The sequence below is a fragment of the Bufo gargarizans genome, chromosome 1 (genome assembly GCF_014858855.1).
Source record: "Bufo gargarizans isolate SCDJY-AF-19 chromosome 1, ASM1485885v1, whole genome shotgun sequence".
Lineage (NCBI taxonomy): Eukaryota > Metazoa > Chordata > Amphibia > Anura > Bufonidae > Bufo > Bufo gargarizans.
This window is the reverse complement of record NC_058080.1, coordinates 757,232,861-757,259,489: the sequence shown is the minus strand read 5'-3', so window position 1 is coordinate 757,259,489 and position 26,629 is coordinate 757,232,861. Positions and strand designations below refer to the sequence as shown.

General features: G+C 48.8%; 1 protein-coding gene across 1 annotated transcript in view; it reads right to left on the bottom strand.

The window, feature by feature from the left end:
• Window positions 1–4,545: 4,545 nt before the first annotated feature.
• LOC122930753 (dynein axonemal intermediate chain 1-like) overlaps window positions 4,546–26,629 on the bottom strand; it is a 77,634-nt gene continuing 55,550 nt past the window's right edge. Inside the window, exons 20-21 of the mRNA XM_044284327.1 lie at window positions 5,182–5,367; window positions 4,546–4,584 (exon numbers count right to left, since the gene is read on the bottom strand). Coding sequence (XP_044140262.1) covers window positions 4,546–4,584; window positions 5,182–5,367 — 225 coding nt within the window. The remainder of the gene's footprint in view (window positions 4,585–5,181; window positions 5,368–26,629) is intronic.

The following is a 26,629-nucleotide window of genomic DNA, read 5'->3' as shown; positions in this document are numbered from 1 at the left end:
GCCAGACCCCACTGTATACAGGCCCCAGGCCAGACCCCACTGTATACAGGCCCCAGGCCAGACCCCACTGTATACAGGCCCCAGGCCAGACCCCACTGTATACAGGCCCCAGGCCAGACCCCACTGTATACAGACCTCAGACCAAACCCCCCTGTATACAGGCCTCAGACCAGACCTTTCCTATTTAGAGACCCCACTGTATAAAAAGCCCAGACTAGTTTTTAATATGGACCTCAGACCAGGGGATGGTGGGAGTTGTGGTCTAATGTTAACTCTCTGGGTATGACTGGTGTATAAGACATGATGTAGTGAGTGAATACAAGTGAACTGTAACATTATATTATCAGGAGAATTGTGAATGCAGCTCTGGATGTGACTGGAGTATAACACATGATGTAGTGAGTGGATACAAGTGGACTGTAAGCCATCATGTTATCAGCAGAATTTTGAATGCAGCTCTGGATATGACTGGTGTATAAGACATGATGTAGTGAATGGATTCCAGTGGACTGTAACACATGATGTTAGCAGAATGATAAATGCAGCTCTGGATGTGACTGCAGAGTAACACATTTGCTGTCCTTCATGTTCCCTCCATCACAGCAGCCGGGGCAGCGACAGATGAGGCTGTTATAATGGACTCAGTGATCATGAACATTGTGATGACGGCGGCGGCGGCGACAAGCAGCGTGAAATGAATCCGCTCGCTCCCTGCGAGGACGGGGCCTCCAATTCTCCGGGGTTAATAAACCATTTACAGACAATTATCCCAGTGTGATTAAACATGGAGCGCTACACTTATCGTGCATCAGTCACCGCCGACCCTCGCCTCACCCCGCACACAATGACACGTAGAAGCGATGACATCATCCGATGCAGGCGGAATGTAAAGCAGCTGCAGTGACATCATCAGGACACAACAGACCATGACATCACAAGAAATTAGCAGAATATGAAAGAGGAGCTGGAACATCCGATGTTCTAGGACAGGCATGGCCAACCTGCGTCTCTCCAGCTGTTGTAAAACTACAACTCCCACCATGCCCTGCTGTAGGCTGACAGCTGTAGATAGTCTAGGCATGCTGGGAGTTGTAGTTTTGCAACAACTGGAGAGCCTCAGGTTGGCTAGGTCCTGAAGCATTAGATGTGCTAAGCCCCGAAGTGTCATAAGTTCTAGGTCCTGGGGTGTCAGAGGTTGTAGCTCCTGGAGCATGCGATGCTCTAGATCCTGGAGCTTCAGAAGTTCCAAGTCCTTGGGCATGAGAAGTTCTAGACCCTGGAGGGCCAGTGATACCCCTTTATGCCCTTGGTGCAGGTACCATGAATCAGGCTGGATTTTTACCTCACAGAGGACTTTGTAGACTGGATACGGATACAATTATAACAAACCCACAGCTGTGAAAAGCTTTAGATCAGGACATATTTCACATTCACTGTCAGCAAGCAGAGATCTTGTCCATTACAAAGTTGCAGAACTGCATGGACACAACTGTGAATCTCTATGTATTCCTCCGCGTTGCAGGAGGGAAGGGGTTAATATTTCCACGCTCCGGCTCATTGTGAGTCTGATGGGCAGATAGAGACGACCGACCGCCCCGCGCAGAACAATGGCGCTTTCCCTCCGCCTGCCGTCCGGAGATAACTCTCATGCGGGAACTCAAATTAAACCCTTCTCAAGTGTTCAAATACAAGGCGATTATCACAAAGCGGGCGAAGAAAAGACTAAAGGAACAAGAAGATCCTCCAGGAATGGAGGGGGGAGAACAGCGATGGGGGAGGCACGAGGCTTGTACTGATCGAGGCATGAGGATGTGATGTAACATGTACCAGACCCTGCACACCGCACAGAGCAGGATGTACACAGCAGAATAATGAGTGCAGCTCTGGAGTATAATACAGGATGTAACTCAGGATCAGTACAGGATAAGTAATGTAATGTATATACACAGTGACATCACCAGCAGAATAGTGAGTGCAGCTCTGGAGTATAATACAGGATGTAACTCAGGATCAGTACAGGATAAGTAATGTATGTACACAGTGACTGCACCAGCAGAATAGTGAGTGCAGCTCTGGAGTATAATACAGGATGTAACTCAGGATCAGTACAGGATAAGTAATGTAATGTATATACACAGTGACATCACCAGCAGAATAGTGAGTGCAGCTCTGGAGTATAATACAGGATGTAACTCCGGATCAGTACAGGATAAGTAATGTATGTACACAGTGACTGCACCAGCAGAATAGTGAGTGCAGCTCTGGAGTATAATACAGGATGTAACTCAGGATCAGTACAGGATAAGTGATGTAATGTACTCAGTGACTGCACCAGCAGAATAGTGAGTGCAGCTCTGGAGTATAATACAGGATGTAACTCAGGATCAGTACAGGATAAGTAATGTATGTACACAGTGACTGCACCAGCAGAATAGTGAGTGCAGCTCTGGAGTATAATACAGGATGTAACTCAGGATCAGTACAGGATAAGTAATGTATGTACACAGTGACTGCACCAGCAGAATAGTGAGTGCAGCTCTGGAGTAAAATACAGGATGTAACTCAGGATCAGTACAGGATAAGTAACGTATGTACACAGTGACTGCACCAGCAGAATAGTGAGTGCAGCTCTGGCATATAATACAGGATGTAACTCAGGATCAGTACAGGATAAGTAATGTAATGTATGTACACAGTGACTGCACCAGCAGAATAGTAAGTGCAGCTCTGGCATATAATACAGGATGTAACTCAGGATCAGTACAGGATAAGTAATGTAATGTATGTACACAGTGACTCCACCAGCAGAATAGTGAGTGCAGCTCTGGAGTATAATACAGGATGTAACTCAGGATCAGTACAGGATAAGTAATGTATGTACACAGTGACTGCACCAGCAGAATAGTGAGTGCAGCTCTGGAGTATAATACAGGATGTAACTCAGGATCAGTACAGGATAAGTAATGTATGTACACAGTGACCCCACCAGCAGAATAGTGAGTGCAGCTCTGGAGTATAATACAGGATGTAACTCAGGATCAGTACAGGATAAGTAATGTATGTACAGTGACTGCACCAGCAGAATAGTGAGTGCAGCTCTGGAGTATAATACAGGATGTAACTCAGGATCAGTACAGGATAAGTAATGTAATGTACACAGTGACTGCACCAGCAGAATAGTGAGTGCAGCTCTGGAGTATAATACAGGATGTAACTCAGGATCAATACAGGATAAGTAATGTAATGTATGTACACAGTGACTGTACCAGCAGAATAGTGAGTGCAGCTCTGGAGTATAATACAGGATGTAACTCAGGATCAGTACAGGATAAGTAATGTATGTACACAGTGACTGCACCAGCAGAATAGTGAGTGCAGCTCTGGAGTATAATACAGGATGTAACTCAGGATCAGTACAGGATAAGTAATGTATGTACACAGTGACTGCACCAGCAGAATAGTGAGTGCAGCTCTGGAGTATAATACAGGATGTAACTCAGGATCAGTACAGGATAAGTAATGTATGTACACAGTGACTGCACCAGCAGAATAGTGAGTGCAGCTCTGGAGTATAATACAGGATGTAACTCAGGATCAGTACAGGATAAGTAATGTAATGTACACAGTGACTGCACCAGCAGAATAGTGAGTGCAGCTCTGGAGTATAATACAGGATGTAACTCAGGATCAATACAGGATAAGTAATGTAATGTATGTACACAGTGACTCCACCAGCAGAATAGTGAGTGCAGCTCTGGAGTATAATACAGGATGGAACTCAGGATCAGTACAGGATAAGTAATGTATGTACACAGTGACTGTACCAGCAGAATAGTGAGTGCAGCTCTGGAGTATAATACAGGATGTAACTCAGGATCAGTACAGGATAAGTAATGTATGTACACAGTGACTCCACCAGCAGAATAGTGAGTGCAGCTCTGGAGTATAATACAGGATGTAACTCAGGATCAGTACAGGATAAGTAATGTATGTACACAGTGACTGCACCAGCAGAATAGTGAGTGCAGCTCTGGAGTATAATACAGGATGTAACTCAGGATCAGTACAGGATAAGTAATGTATGTACACAGTGACTGCACCAGCAGAATAGTGAGTGCAGCTCTGGAGTATAATACAGGATGTAACTCAGGATCAGTAATGTAATGTGGGGTATAACACTAATAATGGTGGACACACGGTGGATCAGCAGCTGTAAACATCTCCGATTCCCATTTTCCCCATGGGATAAATAATTGATCAGTATAGTTAGAATTATTTGGATCTGGGGGAGGGGGGAATAACAACAACAGTATGCTCCTGGGGTGATGGATGATGGGAGTGATACATTGTGCGAGATCAAGAGGTTAGATTGTGAACTCCCGGGGTCAGGAATGATGGGTGTGATTACCCTCTGTGTTGTCACTATATATAGGGGACACAGCGCAGGATTTGCCCGGTTAGTCTCACAGCCCACGGGCAGTCACCCAGCTTTCCAGAGACCCTGCATATCACTGACGTCTGCCTGTACCCCTGCTATACCGAGGCTCAGGAGCGGCCGCTGGACTCGCTGGCCCCTGATCTTTTCTGGGATTGGGAGCACAGACGGGATTTTAACCAATCCGATCTGTTGCTTCCTTAAGCGATGAGCAGCGGCAGGCATGTCTGGCAGCCGCTTATCTACCTCAACCCACTGAATGGGGCTCATGTGTGGATCGACGGCATTACAAACTGCAAGTCCGCAGGGTTATCCTCAGCGGATTCCCTGGTGGATATATCTGATGGACAATTCTGCAGTGTGAATGCGCCCCTACAGCTGCTGATGGTGCCAACATTTTGGCAGACTGAAGATGTAAAAGGGAGGGTCCTATAAGTTTAGGGTTACAGAAAAGTCCTTCAATTTCTCAAAGTAATATGTCCTTCCACCTGTCCGGCTGCAGAGGAGATGTATGTGAGCTCAGTGGAGAAAGAGGCGCTCAGCCCCCGGCCAGAGAAGACGTCAGTATTTGTCGCCTCAGATACAGCACCAGACGTCTGCAGGGGTCAGGGCCCGGTAACTGATTATTCCGTGATGTCTACCCCCGTCCGCCATACTTACAGGCCGATGTAACGCCAACCTAGGCGGCTGAGCGCCTCTTTCACCACTCGGCACCCCCATGTAGCAGCCGGAGGGGGAACACTTACCTTTGGCATTTTGCGCAGGTTTGGAGACAGCTTCAGGCATATGACATGTCCGCGATCGTCCCCGACGATAATCACGGGGTAGACGGGGTTAAACTCAATGTGAGTCAGCTTGGTTTTCTTCTTGGCCACCACGGCCTGCTGGCACAGGGCTTCATACTTGTTGACAGACAAGTCGAACACGTGGACCTGCGGGGCGGACAAGGGAAGAGGTGAGAGGCGGGTAGGACGCTGGTCAAGGACACATCATACAAAACTACGCTGAGGTGCCTTCAGCATGCGGTGCATTACAGGAATTGACCCGTGCTGGTCGCAAGGCATCTAATACTTCAAGGAGCTGCAGGCAGGAGTACTGTCGATGCAGCTCTAGATATGACTGGAGTATAAGACAGGATAGTGTTGAAGATCAGAACAATAAGACAACGCTCAGTTCTTCCACTAGTAGGGTGGACGATAACTGCGGTGGACATGAAGCGGTTAAGGACGTGTGGGCGCAGGGGGATAATCTGCATTATTTCCACATGCTGGAGCTGGATTATCAGGGCAGCCATGATAAGCCGGGATTTTCTGCCTGGAAGCCACCAGATCCTCTACTTATGTAGTTACGGTGTGGGGTGTAGCGGGAGCCTCCCGGATCAGTGGAATCTTATCTGCCGGGTCACCAGGAGGGCGGCGACAAAAGAGGAACTCATTTCAGTCCCAAAAATAATTAGATGAAGGACGGGCGAGACTCATCTAATCGAGCATCACCTGCCGGATATCAGGCGGCCATAACGGACCCCACGCAGTAATTACAGGGTGTGACCCCAAGACCTCGGGTGGTTATCACAGGATGAGGCCCCTCAGAACCCGGGCGGTGATTAGGGTGTGACCCCTCATATACAGGGTGTGAACCCTTGTACCCCAGGCAGCGATTACAGGGTGTGTCTCCTCGGACCACGAGTGGTGAATACAGGGTGTGACCCCTCAGGCGCCAGGCAATGATTACAGGATGTGACCCCTTGGACCCCGGGTGGTGATTACATGGTGTGACCCCTAGGATCGCAGGCAATGATTACAGGGTGTGACCCCCTCATCTCCAAGGTGGTCATTACAGGGTGTGACCCCTCAGACGCGGGAGGTGATTACAGGGTGTAACCCCTCAGATCCAAGGCGGTGATTACTGTGAGTGACCCCTTGGAGCCCGGGTGGTGATTACATGGTGTGACCCCTTGGACGTGGGCGATGATTACAGGGTGTGACCCCTTGGAGCCCGGGTGGTGATTACATGGTGTGACCCCTTGGACGTGGGCGATGATTACAGGGTGTGACCCCTTGGACGTGGGCGATGATTACAGGGTGTGACCCCTTGGACGGGGGCGATGATTACAGGGTGTGACCCCTTGGACGGGGGCGATGATTACAGGGTGTGACCCCTTGGAGCCCGGGTGGTGATTACATGGTGTGACCCCTAGGATCGCAGGCAGTAATTACAGGATGTAGCCCCTCAGATCCTGGGTGATGATTACAGGATGTGACCCCTCAGGCGCCAGGTAATGATTACAGGGTGTGACCCCTTGGAGCCCGGGTGATGATTACAGGGTGTGACCCCTCGGACCCCAGGCAATGATTACAGGGTGTGACCCCTCAGTCCATATGTGGCGATTACAGAGATTTACCCCTTGGACCTCGGGTGGGGATTACAAGGTGTGACCCCTCAGATCCAAGGCGGTAATTACTGTGAGTGACCCCTTGGATGTGGGCGATGATTACAGGGTGTGACCCCTCGGACGCGGGAGGCGATTACAGGGTGTGACCCCCTCGGATCTCGGGCTGTGATTATAAAGTATGACTCCCTCATCTCCAAGGTGGTCATTACTGTGAGTGACCCCTCGGACGCGGGAGGCGATTACAGGGTGTGACCACTCAGATCTCGGACTGTGATTATAGAGTATGACTCCCTCATCTCCAAGGTGGTCATTACTGTGAGTGACCCCTTGGATGTGGGTGATGATTACAGGGTGTGACCCCTCGGACGCGGGCGGTGATTACAGGGTGTGACCCCTCATCTCCAAGGTGGTTATTACTGTGAGTGACCCCTCGGACGCGGGTGATGATTACAGGGTGTGTCCCCCTCGGATCCCGGGCTGTGATTATAGGGCGTGCCCCTCTGATCCTTGTGATTAGGGCCTCTGGGTACCATATGACTGGCATAGGATGGGCTCCAGTGCGAGGCGCATGCCCTGCAGACAATTCCCGGCGCTCACACAGACATATTTGAGGACATATGGTTCGCTGCATGAATTATACACGGCTCTGGGGGATCTGGCGCGCCCTGTGAATCGTGTCGATGTGCACAATGTGACCGTCGCCACATAAACTGGGGATTATGAATATTTAACGCAGCATATCTGAAAGCAACGGGAGGCCAGCCATTAACCCTTCCTCTGCCCGTGTCCTTAGTCATGTCCTGGAAAGCTGGGTGACCACCAATATGGCGGCTCTGTAGTGATATTTGATAGCCGCCCCGGACCCCCTACCAGGGTCTTTTTCAGTGAAGTCTGTGGCGTTATGGAGACAGCCGAGCTTGGCGATGCTGGAAAACCATCAGGGACCCCCATGTACCTGAGAAGTGGGGGTTCTGGAGGTGACTGCTGGATCTGCAGAGCCCTCCTGTGCAGGCACAGTGGGTTGTGGCGGTCCCTATAACCCAATGGCACCCGGTTTACCGCGTCTACCCCAGCACAGTCCGGCAGAGACCAGCCATCTTCCCAGTCAGTCCCTAAATCCTGTAAATTCGCCTTTAGATAAACTCTGCATTTCCTGCACCACTTCCATACTGGACTGGATCCATCGGAAAGCGCTCAGTGTGGGCCGGCGAGCCGACGAAATACCGGAGGCTGCACCTGCGCCGCTGATCATCCGAGGGAAGACACTAATAGAAAAGAAAAGCAGCACATTGAATATTTCACGCAAGACTGCGCTTCAATCTACACGCTCCAGCAAGGATGACTGCTGAATTATGCATCCGCTCGACCTGGGGAACACGACAAATACGTCAGCCTCCGCGGGAACGGCACAAACACCTCCGACCGCCAGCATATGGTACAGGACATGACACACAGCGGCCACAAAATGATAGAATGGAACAGATAAAATAATGCAATACACATAATACACAACGTACAACGATATAACAATCTACTATCATATACAACAGTGCCCATGTCTGGCGGGAAATAATACTACAGTAGGTGTAATAGTAATAAACTAATATGACTAAAAAATATATAAAATTCTACTGCAAATTCAGCACAAATTACTGGGATTATCTAGAAATGGGCCCCATAGCGACAATCGACATCATATCCGGCTGTTGGGAGACTGTATGGGGACGGGGACCCTGTGCAGGTGGATGAGGTTAGAGAGGACCCAGCGCGGTCCGTGTCCCAATGTGCAGGGGCATGCTCACAACTGGTAACACCCAGATACGTCAATTTCTAGTAGGAATGATGGAGGAACGCCACAACGCACAGCCATAAGAATGGATGCTCCAGTATGGTTAGGACACGAGGAATGCATGTAGATACTAAGGCAGGCCGGTCAGGAGGGGGTCCTCTCACCGCTCGCTGCCGGGCACACAGGTGCTGGGTCACACCACAAATTTCCATGATGCAAATCTGCCCTGAACAATGGAGCTGCAGTAATAATTCGGCAAAAGACACAAAGTCGCATGCAAATCGTGTGATGGATATATGACTGGGGAGCAGGAGGGGAGGAGGGGATAGGTACACTGCCGACATGATGAAGCTGGAGGGCCACAGCTTGTAGACCCCAAGACTAGATCATAACCCACCAACCAACCAAACGGAACCCAAGAACAACGGCAAAAGGCTTAAAGAAGAATGAGAGATAAATACACAAAGACCCTGCAGGCACACATAAGGTTGTACAGTGCCCACATAATACTGCCATAAAGTGCCCACATAATACTGCCATAAAGTGCCCACATAATGCTGCCATAAAGTGCCCACATAATGCTGCCATAAAGTGCCCACATAATGCTGCCATAAAGTGCACACATAATGCTGCCATAAAGTGCACACATAATGCTGCCATAAAGTGCCCACATAATGCTGCCATAAAGTGCACACATAATGCTGCCATAAAGTGCACACATAATGCTGCCATAAAGTGCCCACATAATGCTGCCATAAAGTGCCCACATAATACTGCCATAAAGTGCCCACATAATACTGCCATAAAGTGCCCACATAATACTGCCATAAAGTGCCCACATAATACTGCCATAAAGTGCCCACATAATACTGCCATAAAGTGCCCACATAATACTGCCATAAAGTGCCCACATAATGCTGCCATAAAGTGCCCACATAATGCTGCCATAAAGTGCCCACATAATACTGCCATAAAGTGCCCACATAATACTGCCATAAAGTGCCCACATAATACTGCCATAAAGTGCCCACATAATACTGCCACAAAGTGCCCACATAATACTGCCATAAAGTGCCCACATAATACTGCCATAAAGTGCCCACATAATACTGCCATAAAGTGCCCACATAATACTGCCACAAAGTGCCCACATAATACTGCCATAAAGTGCCCACATAATACTGCCACAAAGTGCCCACATAATACTGCCATAAAGTGCCTACATTATACTGCCATAAAGTGACCACATAATACTGCCATGAAGTGCCTACATTATAGTGCCATAAAGTGACCACATAATACTGCCATAAAGTGCCCACATAATACTGCCATAAAGTGCCCACATAATACTGCCATAAAGTTCCCACATAATGCTGCCATAAAGTGCCCACATAATACTGCCATAAAGTGCCCACATAATACTACCATAAAGTGCCCACATAAGGTTATACAGTGCCCACATAATACTGCCATAAAGTGCCCACATAATGATGCCATAAAGTGCCCACATAATACTGCCATAAAGTGCCCACATAATACTGCCATAAAGTGCCCACATAAGGTTATACAGTGCCCACATAATGCTGCCATAAAGTGCCCACATAAGGTTATACAGTGCCCACATAATACTGCCATAAAGTGCCCACATAATGCTGCCATAAAGTGCCCACATAATACTGCCATAAAGTGCCCACATAAGGTTATACAGTGCCCACATAATACTGCCATAAAGTGCCCACATAAGGTTATACAGTGCCCACATAATACTGCCATAAAGTGCCCACATAAGGTTATACAGTGCCCACATAATACTGCCATAAAGTGCCCACATAAGGTTATACAGTGCCCACATAATACTGTCATACAATAAAGCACAGTGCCATACAGTGCCCACATAATACTGTCATACAATAAAGCACAGTGCCATACAGTGCCCACATAATACTGTCATACAATAAAGCACAGTGCCCACATAATACTGTCATACAATAAAGCACAGTGCCATACAGTGCCCACATAATACGGTCATACAATAAAGCACAGTGCCATACAGTGCCCACATAATACTGTCATACAATACAGCACAGTGCCATACAGTGCCCACATAATACTGTCATACAATAAAGCACAGTGCCATACAGTGCCCACATAATACTGTCATACAATAAAGCACAGTGCCATACAGTGCCCACATAATACGGTCATACAATACAGCACAGTGCCATACAGTGCCCACATAATACTGTCATACAATAAAGCACAGTGCCATACAGTGCCCACATAATACTGTCATACAATACAGCACAGTGCCATACAGTGCCCACATAATACGGTCATACAATAAAGCACAGTGCCATACAGTGCCCACATAATACGGTCATACAATAAAGCACAGTGCCATACAGTGCCCACATAATACTGTCATACAATACAGCACAGTGCCATACAGTGCCCACATAATACTGTCATACAATACAGCACAGTGCCATACAGTGCCCACATAATACTGTCATACAATAAAGCACAGTGCCATTCAGTGCCCACATAATACTGTCATACAATACAGCACAGTGCCATACAGTGCCCACATAATACTGTCATACAATACAGCACAGTGCCCTCATAATACAGTCATAAAGTGAACACATAGCACCATGTTATACAGTGAATGGACAATGCCATACAGTGCCCACATAACAGTGCCCTACAGAAAAAGTGCCATCCTATACTTACAGTGCCGTACTGATACCATTGCATATTCTACATAATACAGAACTTATAGTTAACTATATCGTTAATGCACAACACTGCCGTATAGTGCTGACATAATAGTGCCATACAGTCCCACATAAAACCGCGATGAGGTGAAAACATACGTATAAGATCCCGCACCAGAGGGGAGACCAGTCCGTGTACGGTGGGGAGATGGCGGTGATTTTTGCCCGGGCTATAATCTGACACCCAGTGTAACGAAGCTCCATTTTTTTGTGGTCGTAGATTTTATCAATGTGATATCATTACTGGAAGAGAAGGGTTAATGCTCGGTGATCAGGGGAGTGACCACTCATGGGGCCCCATAGCAAAACCTGTAACGGAGCCCCTCTGCACCATGACCACCTTCGCTAGCGCATTCAGAACACGAGCAGCTTATAATTATTTGGTTTCCAAAATGCCTCATGCACACGGCCGTTGTGCGTTTTGCGGTCCGCAAACCGCGGATTCGCAAAACACAGATGGCATCCGTGTGCATTCCGCAATTTGCGGAACGGCACGGACAGCCTTTAATATAACTGTTTATTCTTGTCCGCCAAGCGCGGACAAGAATAGGACATGTTACATTCTTTTGCGGACCACAGAACAGAGCAATGGATGCGGACAGCACACAGAGTGCTGTCCGCATCGTTTGCGGCTCCATTGAAGTGAATGGGTCCGCATCCGAGCCGCAAAAACTGCGGCTCGGATGCGGACCAAAACAATGGCCGTGTGCATGAGGCCTAATGAAGAGGAATAATGCGCACAGTGATGTCACAATAGTGTAATAATGCACACAGTGATGTCACAATAGTGTAATAATGCACACAGTGATGTCACAATAGTGTAATAATGCACACAGTGATGTCACAGTACAGCAATAAGGCTCACAGCGATATCACAGTAGTATGACAACAGGCATGGTACAAAACGAAGTCCGTGATGTCACAGCATAGATATCATCATAGTAATGCGCTCCTCCACTGTCCATATATATCACTAACTGCACATGTCTGAGTGGAGATGGGCCCCCTTAGATATTGGGCCCCCTAGCAGCAGGTATGCCTGCTACCATGCACGGTGTGTGTATAGGGCTTGTGTACAGAGAACGGGGGGGGGGGGGGGGGGGGGGGTCACGTAACTATACCGCTAAGCCTGAGTAATCCTCTTCTAGGCTGGCCTCCAGTGATAACCTCCCACCGGGTTCCATCACTGCTATGTAATGACCAGGATTATAATCCGCACGCTTCACATCACATTCGACGTGCTCATACTTGTGTGGCCCTGGACACAGACGGAGCTAGCTAATCATGGTCACCAACCCTCTGAAGCAGATCCTACATATGACGGATTCCTGAATGCTGATGAACGGGTTAAACTGTCGGGTCCCCCGTCACATTGAAGGTCATATGCGTGGTGAGGAATTTATATCTTGACTCTGTGACCTCAATTTCCAGTATGATTCAACATGGTCTACACTGGTGGAGCACCGCAGAGCCATCCACTGTAACAATCAGTGGGGGTCCCTGCTCAATATGGAGGAGACACATCCATCATACTACATCCCACCGCCATATGATGGCCTGGACCTCCCCAGTCTAAGCTGTGGCACATCCGTGCCATCTTCTTCTTCCTCTTGATGTCGGCGTTCCTCAGGGCTCAGTACTAGGTCCTCAACTCTTCTCCCTCTATACAGCCCCCATCGGACAGACTATCAGTAGATTTGGCTTTCGATACCATCTCTATGCTGACGACACCCAACTGTACACTTCGACCCCTGACATCACCCCTGCTTTACTCCAAAACACCAGTAATTGTCTGGCAGCTGTCTCTACCAGCATGTCCTCTCTGTATCCAAAACTGAACCTCTTACGGTGGAAATAGCAAAAACTCTTGTTGTTGCCTTGATTCGTTCTCGTCTTGACTACTGTAACGCATTACTAATCGGTCTCCCTCTCACTAAACTCTCCCCCCTTCAGTCTGTCCTAAATGCTGCAGCCAGGCTCATCTATCTATCCAACCGCTACACTGATGCCACTAGTCTGTGCCAGTCACTTCACTGGTTGCCCATCCACCACAGAATACAGTTCAAACTTCTCACCCTCACTCACGAAGCTCTCCACAGTGCTGCACCTCCATACATCTCCATCTACCACCCGATTCGTGCTCTCCACAGTGCTGCACCTCCATACATCTCCTCCCTCATCTCCATCTACCACCCTACTCGTGCTCTCCACAGTGCTGCACCTCCATACATCTCCTCCCTCATTTCCATCTACCACCCTACTCGTGCTCTCCACAGTGCTGCACCTCCATACATCTCCTCCCTCATCTCCATCTACCAACATACTCGTGCTCTCCACAGTGCTGCACCTCCATACATCTCCATCTACCACCCAACTCGTGCTCTCCACAGTGCTGCACCTCCATACATCTCCTCCCTCATCTCCATCTACCAACCTACTCGTGCTCTCCACAGTGCTGCACCTCCATACATCTCCATCTACCAACCTACTCGTGCTCTCCACAGTGCTGCACCTCCATACATCTCCTCCCTCATCTCCATCTACCACCCGACTCGTGCTCTCCACAGTGCTGCACCTCCATACATCTCCTCCCTCATCTCCATCTACCACCCGACTCGTGCTCTCCACAGTGCTGCACCTCCATACATCTCCTCCCTCATCTCCATCTACCACCCTACTCGTGCTCTCCACAGTGCTGCACCTCCATACATCTCCATCTACCACCCTACTCGTGCTCTCCACAGTGCTGCACCTCCATACATCTCCATCTACCACCCTACTCGTGCTCTCCGCAGTGCTGCACCTCCATACATCTCCTCCCTCATCTCCATCTACCACCCTACTCGTGCTCTCCACAGTGCTGCACCTCCATACATCTCCATCTACCAACCTACTCGTGCTCTCCACAGTGCTGCACCTCCATACATCTCCATCTACCACCCTACTCGTGCTCTCCACAGTGCTGCACCTCCATACATCTCCATCTACCACCCTACTCGTGCTCTCCACAGTGCTGCACCTCCATACATCTCCTCCCTCATCTCCATCTACCACCCTACTCGTGCTCTCCACAGTGCTGCACCTCCATCTACCACCCTACTCGTGCTCTCCACAGTGCTGCACCTCCATACATCTCCATCTACCACCCTACTCGTGCTCTCCACAGTGCTGCACCTCCATACATCTCCTCCCTCATCTCCATCTACCACCCTACTCGTGCTCTCCACAGTGCTGCACCTCCATACATCTCCCCCTCATCTCCATCTACCACCCTACTCGTGCTCTCCACAGTGCTGCACCTCCATACATCTCCTCCCTCATCTCCATCTACCACCCTACTCGTGCTCTCCACAGTGCTGCACCTCCATACATCTCCTCCCTCATCTCCATCTACCACCCTACTCGTGCTCTCCACAGTGCTGCACCTCCATCTACCACCCAACTCGTGCTCTCCACAGTGCTGCACCTCCATACATCCCCTCCCTCATCTCCATCTACCACCCTACTCGTGCTCTCCACAGTGCTGCACCTCCATACATCTCCTCCCTCATCTCCATCTACCACCCTACTCGTGCTCTCCACAGTGCTGCACCTCCATACATCTCCATCTACCACCCGACTCGTGCTCTCCACAGTGCTGCACCTCCATACATCTCCTCCCTCATCTCCATCTACCAACCTACTCGTGCTCTCCACAGTGCTGCACCTCCATAGATCTCCATCTACCACCCGACTCGTGCTCTCCACAGTGCTGCACCTCCATACATCTCCTCCCTCATCTCCATCTACCAATCTACTCCTGCTCTCCACAGTGCTGCACCTCCATACATCTCCTCCCTCATCTCCATCTACCAACCTACTCGTGCTCTCCACAGTGCTGCACCTCCATCTACCACCCAACTCGTACTCTCCACAGTGCTGCACCTCCATACATCCCCTCCCTCATCTCCATCTACCACCCTACTCGTGCTCTCCACAGTGCTGCACCTCCATACATCTCATCCCTCATCTCTATCTACCACCCTACTCGTGCTCTCCACAGTGCTGCACCTCCATACATCCCCTCCCTCATCTCCATCTACCACCCTACTCGTGCTCTCCACAGTGCTGCACCTCCATACATCTCCATCTACCACCCGACTCGTGCTCTCCACAGTGCTGCACCTCCATACATCTCCTCCCTCATCTCCATCTACCAACCTACTCGTGCTCTCCACAGTGCTGCACCTCCATAGATCTCCATCTACCACCCGACTCGTGCTCTCCACAGTGCTGCACCTCCATACATCTCCTCCCTCATCTCCATCTACCACCCTACTCGTGCTCTCCACAGTGCTGCACCTCCATACATCTCCTCCCTCATCTCTATCTACCACCCTACTCGTGCTCTCCACAGTGCTGCACCTCCATACATCCCCTCCCTCATCTCCATCTACCACCCTACTCGTGCTCTCCACAGTGCTGCACCTCCATACATCTCCATCTACCACCCGACTCGTGCTCTCCACAGTGCTGCACCTCCATACATCCCCTCCCTCATCTCCATCTACCACCCTACTCATGCTCTCCACAGTGCTGCACCTCCATACATCTCCTCCCTCATCTCTATCTACCACCCTACTCGTGCTCTCCACAGTGCTGCACCTCCATACATCCCCTCCCTCATCTCCATCTACCACCCTACTCGTGCTCTCCACAGTGCTGCACCTCCATACATCTCCATCTACCACCCGACTCGTGCTCTCCACAGTGCTGCACCTCCATACATCTCCTCCCTCATCTCCATCTACCAACCTACTCGTGCTCTCCACAGTGCTGCACCTCCATAGATCTCCATCTACCACCCGACTCGTGTTCTCCACAGTGCTGCACCTCCATACATCTCCTCCCTCATCTCCATCTACCAATCTACTCCTGCTCTCCACAGTGCTGCACCTCCATACATCTCCTCCCTCATCTCCATCTACCAACCTACTCGTGCTCTCCACAGTGCTGCACCTCCATACATCTCCTCCCTCATCTCCATCTACCAACCTACTCGTGCTCTCCACAGTGCTGCACCTCCATATATCTCCTCCCTCATCTCCATCTACCACCCTACTCGTGCTCTCCACAGTGCTGCACCTCCATACATCTCCTCCCTCATCTCTATCTACCACCCTACTCGTGCTCTCCACAGTGCTGCACCTCCATACATCTCCTCCCTCATCTCCATCTACCACCCTACTCGTGCTCTCCACAGTGCTGCACCTCCATACATCTCCATCTACCACCCGACTCGTGCTCTCCACAGTGCTGCACCTCCATACATCTCCTCCCTCATCTCCATCTACCAACCTACTCGTGCTCTCCACAGTGCTGCACCTCCATAGATCTCCATCTACCACCCGACTCGTGCTCTCCACAGTGCTGCACCTCCATACATCTCCTCCCTCATCTCCATCTACCAATCTACTCGTGCTCTCCACAGTGCTGCACCTCCATAGATCTCCATCTACCACCCGACTCGTGCGCTCCACAGTGCTGCACCTCCATACATCTCCTCCCTCATCTCCATCTACCAATCTACTCCTGCTCTCCACAGTGCTGCACCTCCATACATCTCCTCCCTCATCTCCATCTACCAACCTACTCGTGCTCTCCACAGTGCTGCACCTCCATACATCTCCTCCCTCATCCATCTACCAACCTACTCGTGCTCTCCACAGTGCTGCACCTCCATATATCTCCTCCCTCATCTCCATCTACCACCCTACTCGTGCTCTCCACAGTGCTGCACCTCCATACATCTCCTCCCTCATCTCCATCTACCAACCTACTCGTGCTCTCCACAGTGCTGCACCTCCATACATCTCCATCTACCACCCAACTCGTGCTCTCCGCAGTGCTGCACCTCCATACATCTCCTCCCTCATCTCCATCTACCACCCTACTCGTGCTCTCCACAGTGCTGCACCTCCATACATCTCCATCTACCACCCTACTCGTGCTCTCCACAGTGCTGCACCTCCATACATCTCCATCTACCACCCTTCTCGTGCTCTCTGTTCTGTTAGCAACCTAAGATTAATAACCTCCATAATTCGTACCTCTCACTCCTGTCTTCAAGACTTTTCTCGAGCTGCACCTACTCTCTGGAATACTCTGCCCCGGAATACTAGGTCAATTTAAAACTTCTCCACCTTCAAACGTGCAAACGTGTAAAAACACATCTTTTCAGGCAGGCTTATCAAGCTACCTAAACTGACTATTCCCCGACTAAACCTCTCCCCCACCAACTCCTCTGGCCTGAACTCGATCCTCTAGTAGTCCCAAACCTGAAGCAGATCGGCCGGCACCACTCTTGTCAGTTAAATAATGGCTCAAATCCTACTTATCACAATCAACTACCTTATGTGTCACCCCCGATTCCTCATAGATTGTAAGCTCTTGCGAGCAGGGCCCTGACTCAGTTGCATATTACCCAGTTACTTTTGTTTTGTATATGAACCCTATGAATTTGTAAAGAGCTGCGGAATATGGTGGCGCTATATAAATAAATTGTATTATTATCCGTGAGGAGCGATGCTACATGATCTAAGACACAGATACCACTGATGGTAGTCGCCATCCCTACGACATTTCTGCCACTCATCATGCTCTAGATGGAGTCTCAGTAGTGGTGAGGATCGAGATGCTGCCTGGAAAACACTAATTAGCTCAGGTTAAGTGTGAGCCTCATCTCGTAACGAGTTCCTCGCTGCGTTGAGCGGGGACTAAAATACTCAGCGCAATTATTCCAGCAACAGAATCCTCTGATTGATTAAAGGGCGGCTCATGGTTCATGCACAATTCCGGATCACGATGAAAGGTCTGACCGGGGAGGTGACGAGAATCACCACTTCACACAACACACCGAGATGTTTAATTATTTCCAGTTCGTTTTCCACTTGATTGTGTTTTTTCATCAGGTAAAGGTCAATCTCATGGCCAGCAGTGGAGTGGTAGCGACCAGTGGCCCCGTATAATAAGGAGCTTGTCTTACAAAGGTTGTGGTATTTCCTGTGTACGGAGATGACCCCTGGTATGTAAGTTTTTGCTGGGGAGGCATAAACAAGGTACAAATCTAGAATAAGAACCTCCATACTGAGGAGGACATGAGTGGAGGACACGTCACTGGTTCCAAAAATGCAAAAATAAGCTGAAGATCATTACAAAGTATAAGTTAAGTTCTACTTATACAAAACGTTGATCAAAAGTTACGGCTCTCATACTGACTGCTGATCCTATACTAGCTTTACATTACCAGCCATAGACCATAACCAAGATCCACACTCAAGTTTTGCACTCTCCTTGACTTTCAGTGACCATTGATCATGACCTATCTGTACATTTCATATAGCAACTGATCATGACCAAGCAGTAAATTCCATGACAAATATACCCAGCACTGAAGTATGAGGGACAACAGTATCCAAGGATCATTACCCAGCTTTAAATTCCACGAGTTTCCCAACCACCACTGATCGTAACCTAGCTCTAAATTCCATGACTTTCATAATGACCATTGATTTTGATCTAGCTGTATATTTCATGTAGCAATTGATCATGAATTGCAAGCTAGAAATTCTATGTCTAACATGCATAGCTCTTAAGTATGATAGCAAACAGTATCCAGGGGCATAGCTATAGGGGGTGCAGAGGTAGCAGTCGCTACCGGTCTCAGGAGCCTGAGGGGGCCCAAAGACCCTTGTGCCGCATGTGAAGACAATGGTATTATAGAAAGTGCATGCTATTTAAGTTACACCTCTGGCTAGAGGTAAGGGGTTAGGTCTGGAATTTGCCATGGGGAGGGGGGGGGGGGAAAGTTTGCCGTTTCAATTTTTGCCTCAGGCAGCACAAAGGTTATGTGCTTCCCTGCCCCTGGCCACAAAGCACTGAGAGAAGGGGGGCCCCAAGCTGAACTCTTGCACCAGGACCCATGAGCCTTTAGCTACGCCCCTGACAGTATCCATGTATCTTGACCTAGCTCTATAGTCAATCAGTTTCCTAATGGCCATTGATCTTGACCCAGCTCTATATTCAATGACTTTCAGAACAATCATCAAATCTTGAGCCAACAGTATCCATGGATTTTGACCCAGCTCTATATTCAATGAGTTTCCCAATGACCTTCGATCTTGACCTAGCTCTATATTCGATGAGCTTCAGGATGACCATCGATCTTGACCTAGCTCTATATTCGATGAGCTTCAGGATGACCATCGATCTTGACCCAGCTCTATATTCGATGAGCTTCAGGATGACCATCGATCTTGACCCAGCTCTATATTCGATGAGCTTTATAATGACTCTCTCTATATTCAATGAGTTTCCTAAGGACCATTGATCTTGACATAGCTCTGTATTCGATGAGTTTCATAATGACCTTCGATCTTGACCTAGCTCTATATTCGATGAGCTTCAGGATGACCATCGAACTTGACCAAGCTCTATATTCGATGAGCTTTATAATGACTCTCTCTCTATATGCAATGGGTTTCCTAAGGACCATTGATCTTGACGTAGCTCTGCGTTTCCGAACATTGGTCGATCTTACCTAGCTATATATTCGATGATAATGGCCACTGATATTTGAGGAGTTTCAGAATGCCCATCAATCTCAACCATGTAATCTATGATGAGTTCCCCAGCAACCATCAAACCTGATCTAGCTCCACATTCAATGACTTCCATACTGCTCATCGGTCTGGACCTAGCTCTAAACTTCATGACTTGCCTACTACTGAAGTATGACAGACTACAGCATTCATGGATTGTGACCTAGCTCTATATTCCATGAATTTCATAAGGACTATAACTCCACCTACCATTCGATGACTTTTATGCCAACTATCGATCATGTCCTAGCTGTACATTCCACGACTTTCGCAGAGACCTACATACCTACCACTGACCTATGAGAGACAACAGTATCCACAGATCATAACCAACCTCTAGCTCTACATTTCATGAATTTCCTGGAGACCAATGATCAGGCCTTTCATACTGACTAAAAGTCATGATGACCGAGCTCCATGTTCCATGAATCATGACCTAGCTGTCTGTTCCAAGACATACATCCCAACCATCGATGGCCTACATTATGTGACTTCAGCACTGATCCTTGAGCATTGCGTTGTTATCTCCTTAGGTGATGGTCAAAACTGGGAAATACTTTACACCCTCTATTGCTCCCAAAAAATGAAAGAGCTTTGCTTTAACACAACCCGCTCAACTAGATGCAGACGATGATCACATAATGAGGCATCCGGCTGGAGTCACAGTGATGAGATCGGTGCTGAAGCCCCCGCTGCGCATTATATGAGAGGGTTGAATGCTCACCTGGATCTGTAATAAGCGTGCTATCATGTGACGCGCTCGGCTTCCTCGGCTCGTTAGTCCTCAGTGGGTATGAAATGGAGGATATACATATTAAAAGTATGGTAATGTGATTGTGCTTGACCTGCGGGAGCCAGACGTACGGTTTGTAATATTTTCCCATGCAGTAAAATGAATTAACCGATGAGGTGATGAAAATTCATGAGCTGTGAGGACGTCTCATCAGAGAGCAGGAAAAATGGCTGACAGAGAGGTGAAGGCGCTCTCTGTACCAATCATAGATGATACATCAATCTCCATGTGTCATCATCAGATGGTCCATCCCTTCACCTCATTGTCTATAGACATGTGGCACCACAGTATCCAATACATCAGCCCATTGATGGACCACTTATATATTCCAGGCGCAAACATTTTACACATTTCCCAGGGCCCGGCGCAGGTCATGTGTTCCCGGCGCAGGTCATGTGTTCCCGGGGCCCGGCGCAGGTCATGTGTTCCCGGGGCCCGGCGCAGGTCATGTGTTCCCGGGGCCCGGCGCAGGTCATGTGTTCCCGGGGCCCGGCGCAGGTCATGGTAATGGAGCCCAAACCCCATGCTGGCTCTCCAATCCTGGACCCCTCCTAGCTGTACAGTTCTGGGCCCCGTACTGGTACAAGCACATTGGCTCCACTGGTTAGACGCTTTCCATGTCACCCTGGTTAGACGCTTTCCATGTCACCCTGGTTAGACGCTTTCCATGTCACCCTGGTTAGACGCTTTCCATGTCACCCTGGTTAGACGCTTTCCATGTCACCCTGGTTAGACGCTTTCCATGTCACCCTGGTTAGACGCTTTCCATCTCACACTGGTTAGACGCTTTCCATCTCACACTGGTTAGACGCTTTCCATGTCACCCTGGTTAGACGCTTTCCATGTCACCCTGGTTAGACGCTTTCCATGTCACCCTGGTTAGACGCTTTCCATGTCACCCTGGTTAGACGCTTTCCATGTCACCCTGGTTAGACGCTTTCCATGTCACCCTGGTTAGACGCTTTCCATGTCACCCTGGTTAGACGCTTTCCATGTCACCCTGGTTAGACGCTTTCCATCTCACACTGGTTAGACGCTTTCCATCTCACACTGGTTAGACGCTTTCCATCTCACACCGGTTAGACGCTTTCCATCTCACACCGGTTAGACGCTTTCCATCTCACACCGGTTAGACGCTTTCCATCTCACACCGGTTAGACGCTTTCCATCTCACACCGGTTAGACGCTTTCCATCTCACACCGGTTAGACGCTTTCCATCTCACCCTGGTTAGACGCTTTCCATCTCACCCTGGTTAGACGCTTTCCATCTCACACTGGTTAGACGCTTTCCATGTCACACTGGTTAGACGCTTTCCATGTCACACTGGTTAGACGCTTTCCATGTCACACTGGTTAGACGCTTTCCATCTCACACCGGTTAGACGCTTTCCATCTCACACTGGTTATACGCTTTCCATCTCACACTGGTTATACGCTTTCCATCTCACACTGGTTATACGCTTTCCATCTCATACTGGTTATACGCTTTCCATCTCACACTGGTTATACGCTTTCCATCTCACACTGGTTATACGCTTTCCATCTCACACTGGTTATACGCTTTCCATCTCACACTGGTTATACGCTTTCCATCTCACACTGGTTATACGCTTTCCATCTCACACTGGTTATACGCTTTCCATCTCACACTGGTTATACGCTTTCCATCTCACACTGGTTATACGCTTTCCATCTCACACTGGTTATACGCTTTCCATCTCACACTGGTTATAGAGTTTCCATCTCACACTGGTTATACGCTTTCCATCTCATACTGGTTATACGCTTTCCATCTCACACTGGTTATAGAGTTTCCATCTCACACTGGTTATAGAGTTTCCATCTCACACTGGTTATAGAGTTTCCATCTCACACTGGTTATAGAGTTTCCATCTCACACTGGTTATACGCTTTCCATCTCACACTGGTTATACGCTTTCCATCTCACACTGGTTATACGCTTTCCATCTCACACTGGTTATACGCTTTCCATCTCACACTGGTTATACGCTTTCCATCTCACACTGGTTATAGAGTTTCCATCTCACACTGGTTATACGCTTTCCATCTCACACTGGTTATACGCTTTCCATCTCACACTGGTTATACGCTTTCCATCTCACACTGGTTATACGCTTTCCATCTCACACTGGTTATACACTATACTATCTATACTACAGCATACACACAAAGCCCTTGGCCCCTCACTGGTTATATTTGGGGCCCTGCATCGTCACATGGTTCAGACTCAGCTCTGGTTATAGGTTTGCTGTGTCCTCGATTTCCCTCTACCCACAAGTGAACATGTGGAGACCACGCTGTATAACTTGGCTCTGATCACAGCCCCCATCATCCACCCGTCACATCCAGCACCGTCTGCTCACAGCTGTACGACCGGAACGTTCTGAACCTGCCGCCACTCCTCCGAGACCCCACTGTTTATAACACTGCGCTGCCAGGATAACAATGCCACCCTTGTGAGGAACCCAGGAGGACATCGAGGGGTTGGAGGCCAAGCACAAGGCACAACGTGGCACACTACAGGAGACTTGTAAGACGCCTCGGCGGACGCTGCTCTCGCTCCACAGCGGAATCCATCAAACATTTGATTACTTCCACTACTCCGCGATTATTATACGGCCTATTTCATCCGTAATATTATGCTGTTAACCCCTTCTTCCCCTGTCGGGAAGGACTGCTGAGGAATTCTAATGGGAAGGGGGCAATTCATCTTCCCTACAGTCCCAAAGGGTTAATCTGCAAATTAACACAGGCAGGAAGGCTTGGTGACAACCCCAGTGGAGCCTGTAATAGCCTCCATACTGGTTGTCACCCAGTTTTTCCATTAAATAAAATTATAGCAATAAAAACCCAAAGTTGTGATGCCTGAATAATAAATCTGCCCCCCTAACACATGCCATTTATACTACTGCCCCTGCAAGTGTCAGTGGTAACTATAGTTCTGTCATTCTATTCATGAACCTGCAGGCCCAGGATGATTTGCTTGTTGGGGTGGCTATATTATATCCGTGCTGCCCTTCCCCCGCCCGTATGCGCTGCTCATCCTCCCCCCTCCATAAACAAATCTACGCTGGGATCTATCAGATTAGATATTTCCCATGATGGAAGGTTTATTGTCGGTAAGTGGTGAAGTGGGGGACGGGATCCCCAGACTATAGGAAGGAGGAGGAGTGAGGAGTCCGCAAAGTATCAGAGAATCACTCCAGAGGCTTCCCCCCGACAACAGGATAGAAGAGCGAGAAAAGATGGGCGTGAAGGAGGGAAGACTGGTGGTAGGAGAATGGGAAGAGGGAAGGAAGCAAGACTGCAAAAAGAGGGTGGTAGGAGAACAGGAAGAGGGAAGGAAGGCAGGGAGGGAAAGAGGAAGGAAGACTGCAAAAGGAGGGGGGTAGGAGAACAGGAAGAGGGAAGGAAGGCAGGGAGGGAAAGAGGAAGGAAGACTGCAAAAGGAGGGGGGTAGGAGAACAGGAAGAGGGAAGGAAGGCAGGGAGGGAAAGAGGAAGGAAGAATGCAAAAAGAGGGTGGTGGGAGAATAAATAGAGCGAAGGAAGGCAGGGAGGGAAAGAGGAAGGAAGGAAGAATGCAAAAAGAGGGTGGTAGGAGAACAGGAAGAGGGAAGGAAGGCAGGGAGGGAAAGAGGAAGGAAGGAAGAATGCAAAAAAAAAAAGAGGGTGGTGGGAGAATAAATAGAGGGAAGGAAGGCAGGGAGGGAAAGAGGAAGGAAGAATGCAAAAAGAGGGTGGTAGGAAAACAGGAAGAGGGAAGGAAGAATGCAAAAAGAGGGTGGTAGGATAATACAAGGAAGGTACGAAGGAAGTAAGACTGCAAAAAGAGGGTGGTGGGAGAACAGGAAAAGGGCAGGAAGGCAGGGAGGGAAAGAGGAAGGAAGAAGGAATGCAAAAAGAGGGTGGTGGGAGAATAAATAGAGGGAAGGAAGGCAGGGAGGGAAAGAGGAAGGAAGAATGCAAAAAGAGGGTGGTAGGAGAACAGGAAGAGGGAAGGAAGGCAGGGAGGGAAAGAGGAAGGAAGAATGCAAAAAGAGGGTGGTAGGATAATACAAGGAAGGTACAAAGGAAGTAAGACTGCAAAAAGAGGGTGGTGGGAGAATAAATAGAGGGAAGGATGGCAGGGAGGGAAAGAGGAAGGAAGAATGCAAAAAGAGAGCGGGAAGGAAAAGGGGGTGACTGCAAAAGGAGGGTGGTGGGAGAAAAAATAGAGGGAAGGAAGGATAGAAAGGAGAGGAGGAAGGAAAAAAGGAAGGGAGGAGGAAAAGAAAGTGAGGGAATTAGAAATGGAAAGCTAAGGAGGGGAAGTACAGGAGGAAAGAAGAAAAGAACTATGCAAAAAGAGGGTGGTAAGAACATCCTCCCCCCTCCATAAACAAATCTACGCTGGGATCTATCAGATTAGATATTTCCCATGATGGAAGGTTTATTGTCGGTAAGTGGTGAAGTGGGGGACGGGATCCCCAGACTATAGGAAGGAGGAGGAGTGAGGAGTCCGCAAAGTATCAGAGAATCACTCCAGAGGCTTCCCCCCGACAACAGGATAGAAGAGCGAGAAAAGATGGGCGTGAAGGAGGGAAGACTGGTGGTAGGAGAATGGGAAGAGGGAAGGAAGCAAGACTGCAAAAAGAGGGTGGTAGGAGAACAGGAAGAGGGAAGGAAGGCAGGGAGGGAAAGAGGAAGGAAGACTGCAAAAAGAGGGGGGTAGGAGAACAGGAAGAGGGAAGGAAGGCAGGGAGGGAAAGAGGAAGGAAGGAAGGAAGAATGCAAAAGAAGAGGGTGGTGGGAGAATAAATAGAGGGAAGGAAGGCAGGGAGGGAAAGAGGAAGGAAGGAAGAATGCAAAAAGAGGGTGGTAGGAGAACAGGAAGAGGGAAGGAAGGCAGGGAGGGAAAGAGGAAGGAAGACTGCAAAAAGAGGGGGGTGGGGTAGGAGAACAGGAAGAGGGAAGGAAGGCAGGGAGGGAAAGAGGAAGGAAGGAAGGAAGAATGCAAAAAGAGGGTGGTGGGAGAATAAATAGAGGGAAGGAAGGCAGGGAGGGAAAGAGGAAGGAAGGAAGGAAGGAAGAATGCAAAAAGAGGGTGGCAGGAGAACAGGAAGAGGGAAGGAAGGCAGGGAGGGAAAGAGGAAGGAAGGAAGAATGCAAAAAAAAAAAGAGGGTGGTGGGAGAATAAATAGAGGGAAGGAAGGCAGGGAGGGAAAGAGGAAGGAAGAATGCAAAAAGAGGGTGGCAGGAGAACAGGAAGAGGGAAGGAAGGCAGGGAGGGAAAGAGGAAGGAAGGAAGAATGCAAAAAAAAAAGAGGGTGGTGGGAGAATAAATAGAGGGAAGGAAGGCAGGGAGGGAAAGAGGAAGGAAGAATGCAAAAAGAGGGTGGTAGGATAATACAAGGAAGGTACAAAGGAAGTAAGACTGCAAAAAGAGGGTGGTGGGAGAATAAATAGAGGGAAGGATGGCAGGGAGGGAAAGAGGAAGGAAGAATGCAAAAAGAGAGCGGGAAGGAAAAGGGGGGTGACTGCAAAAGGAGGGTGGTGGGAGAAAAAATAGAGGGAAGGAAGGATAGAAAGGAGAGGAGGAAGGAAAAAAGGAAGGGAGGAGGAAAAGAAAGTGAGGGAATTAGAAATGGAAAGCTAAGGAGGGGAAGTACAGGAGGGAAGAAGAAAAGAACTATGCAAAAAGAGGGTGGTAAGAACAAAAAAATAGAAAGGAGGGAAGAAAAAGGGAAAAAGAAGTGAGAGTAGGAAAAGGAAGCAAGGAAAGAAGAAAAGAAGTAATAGAA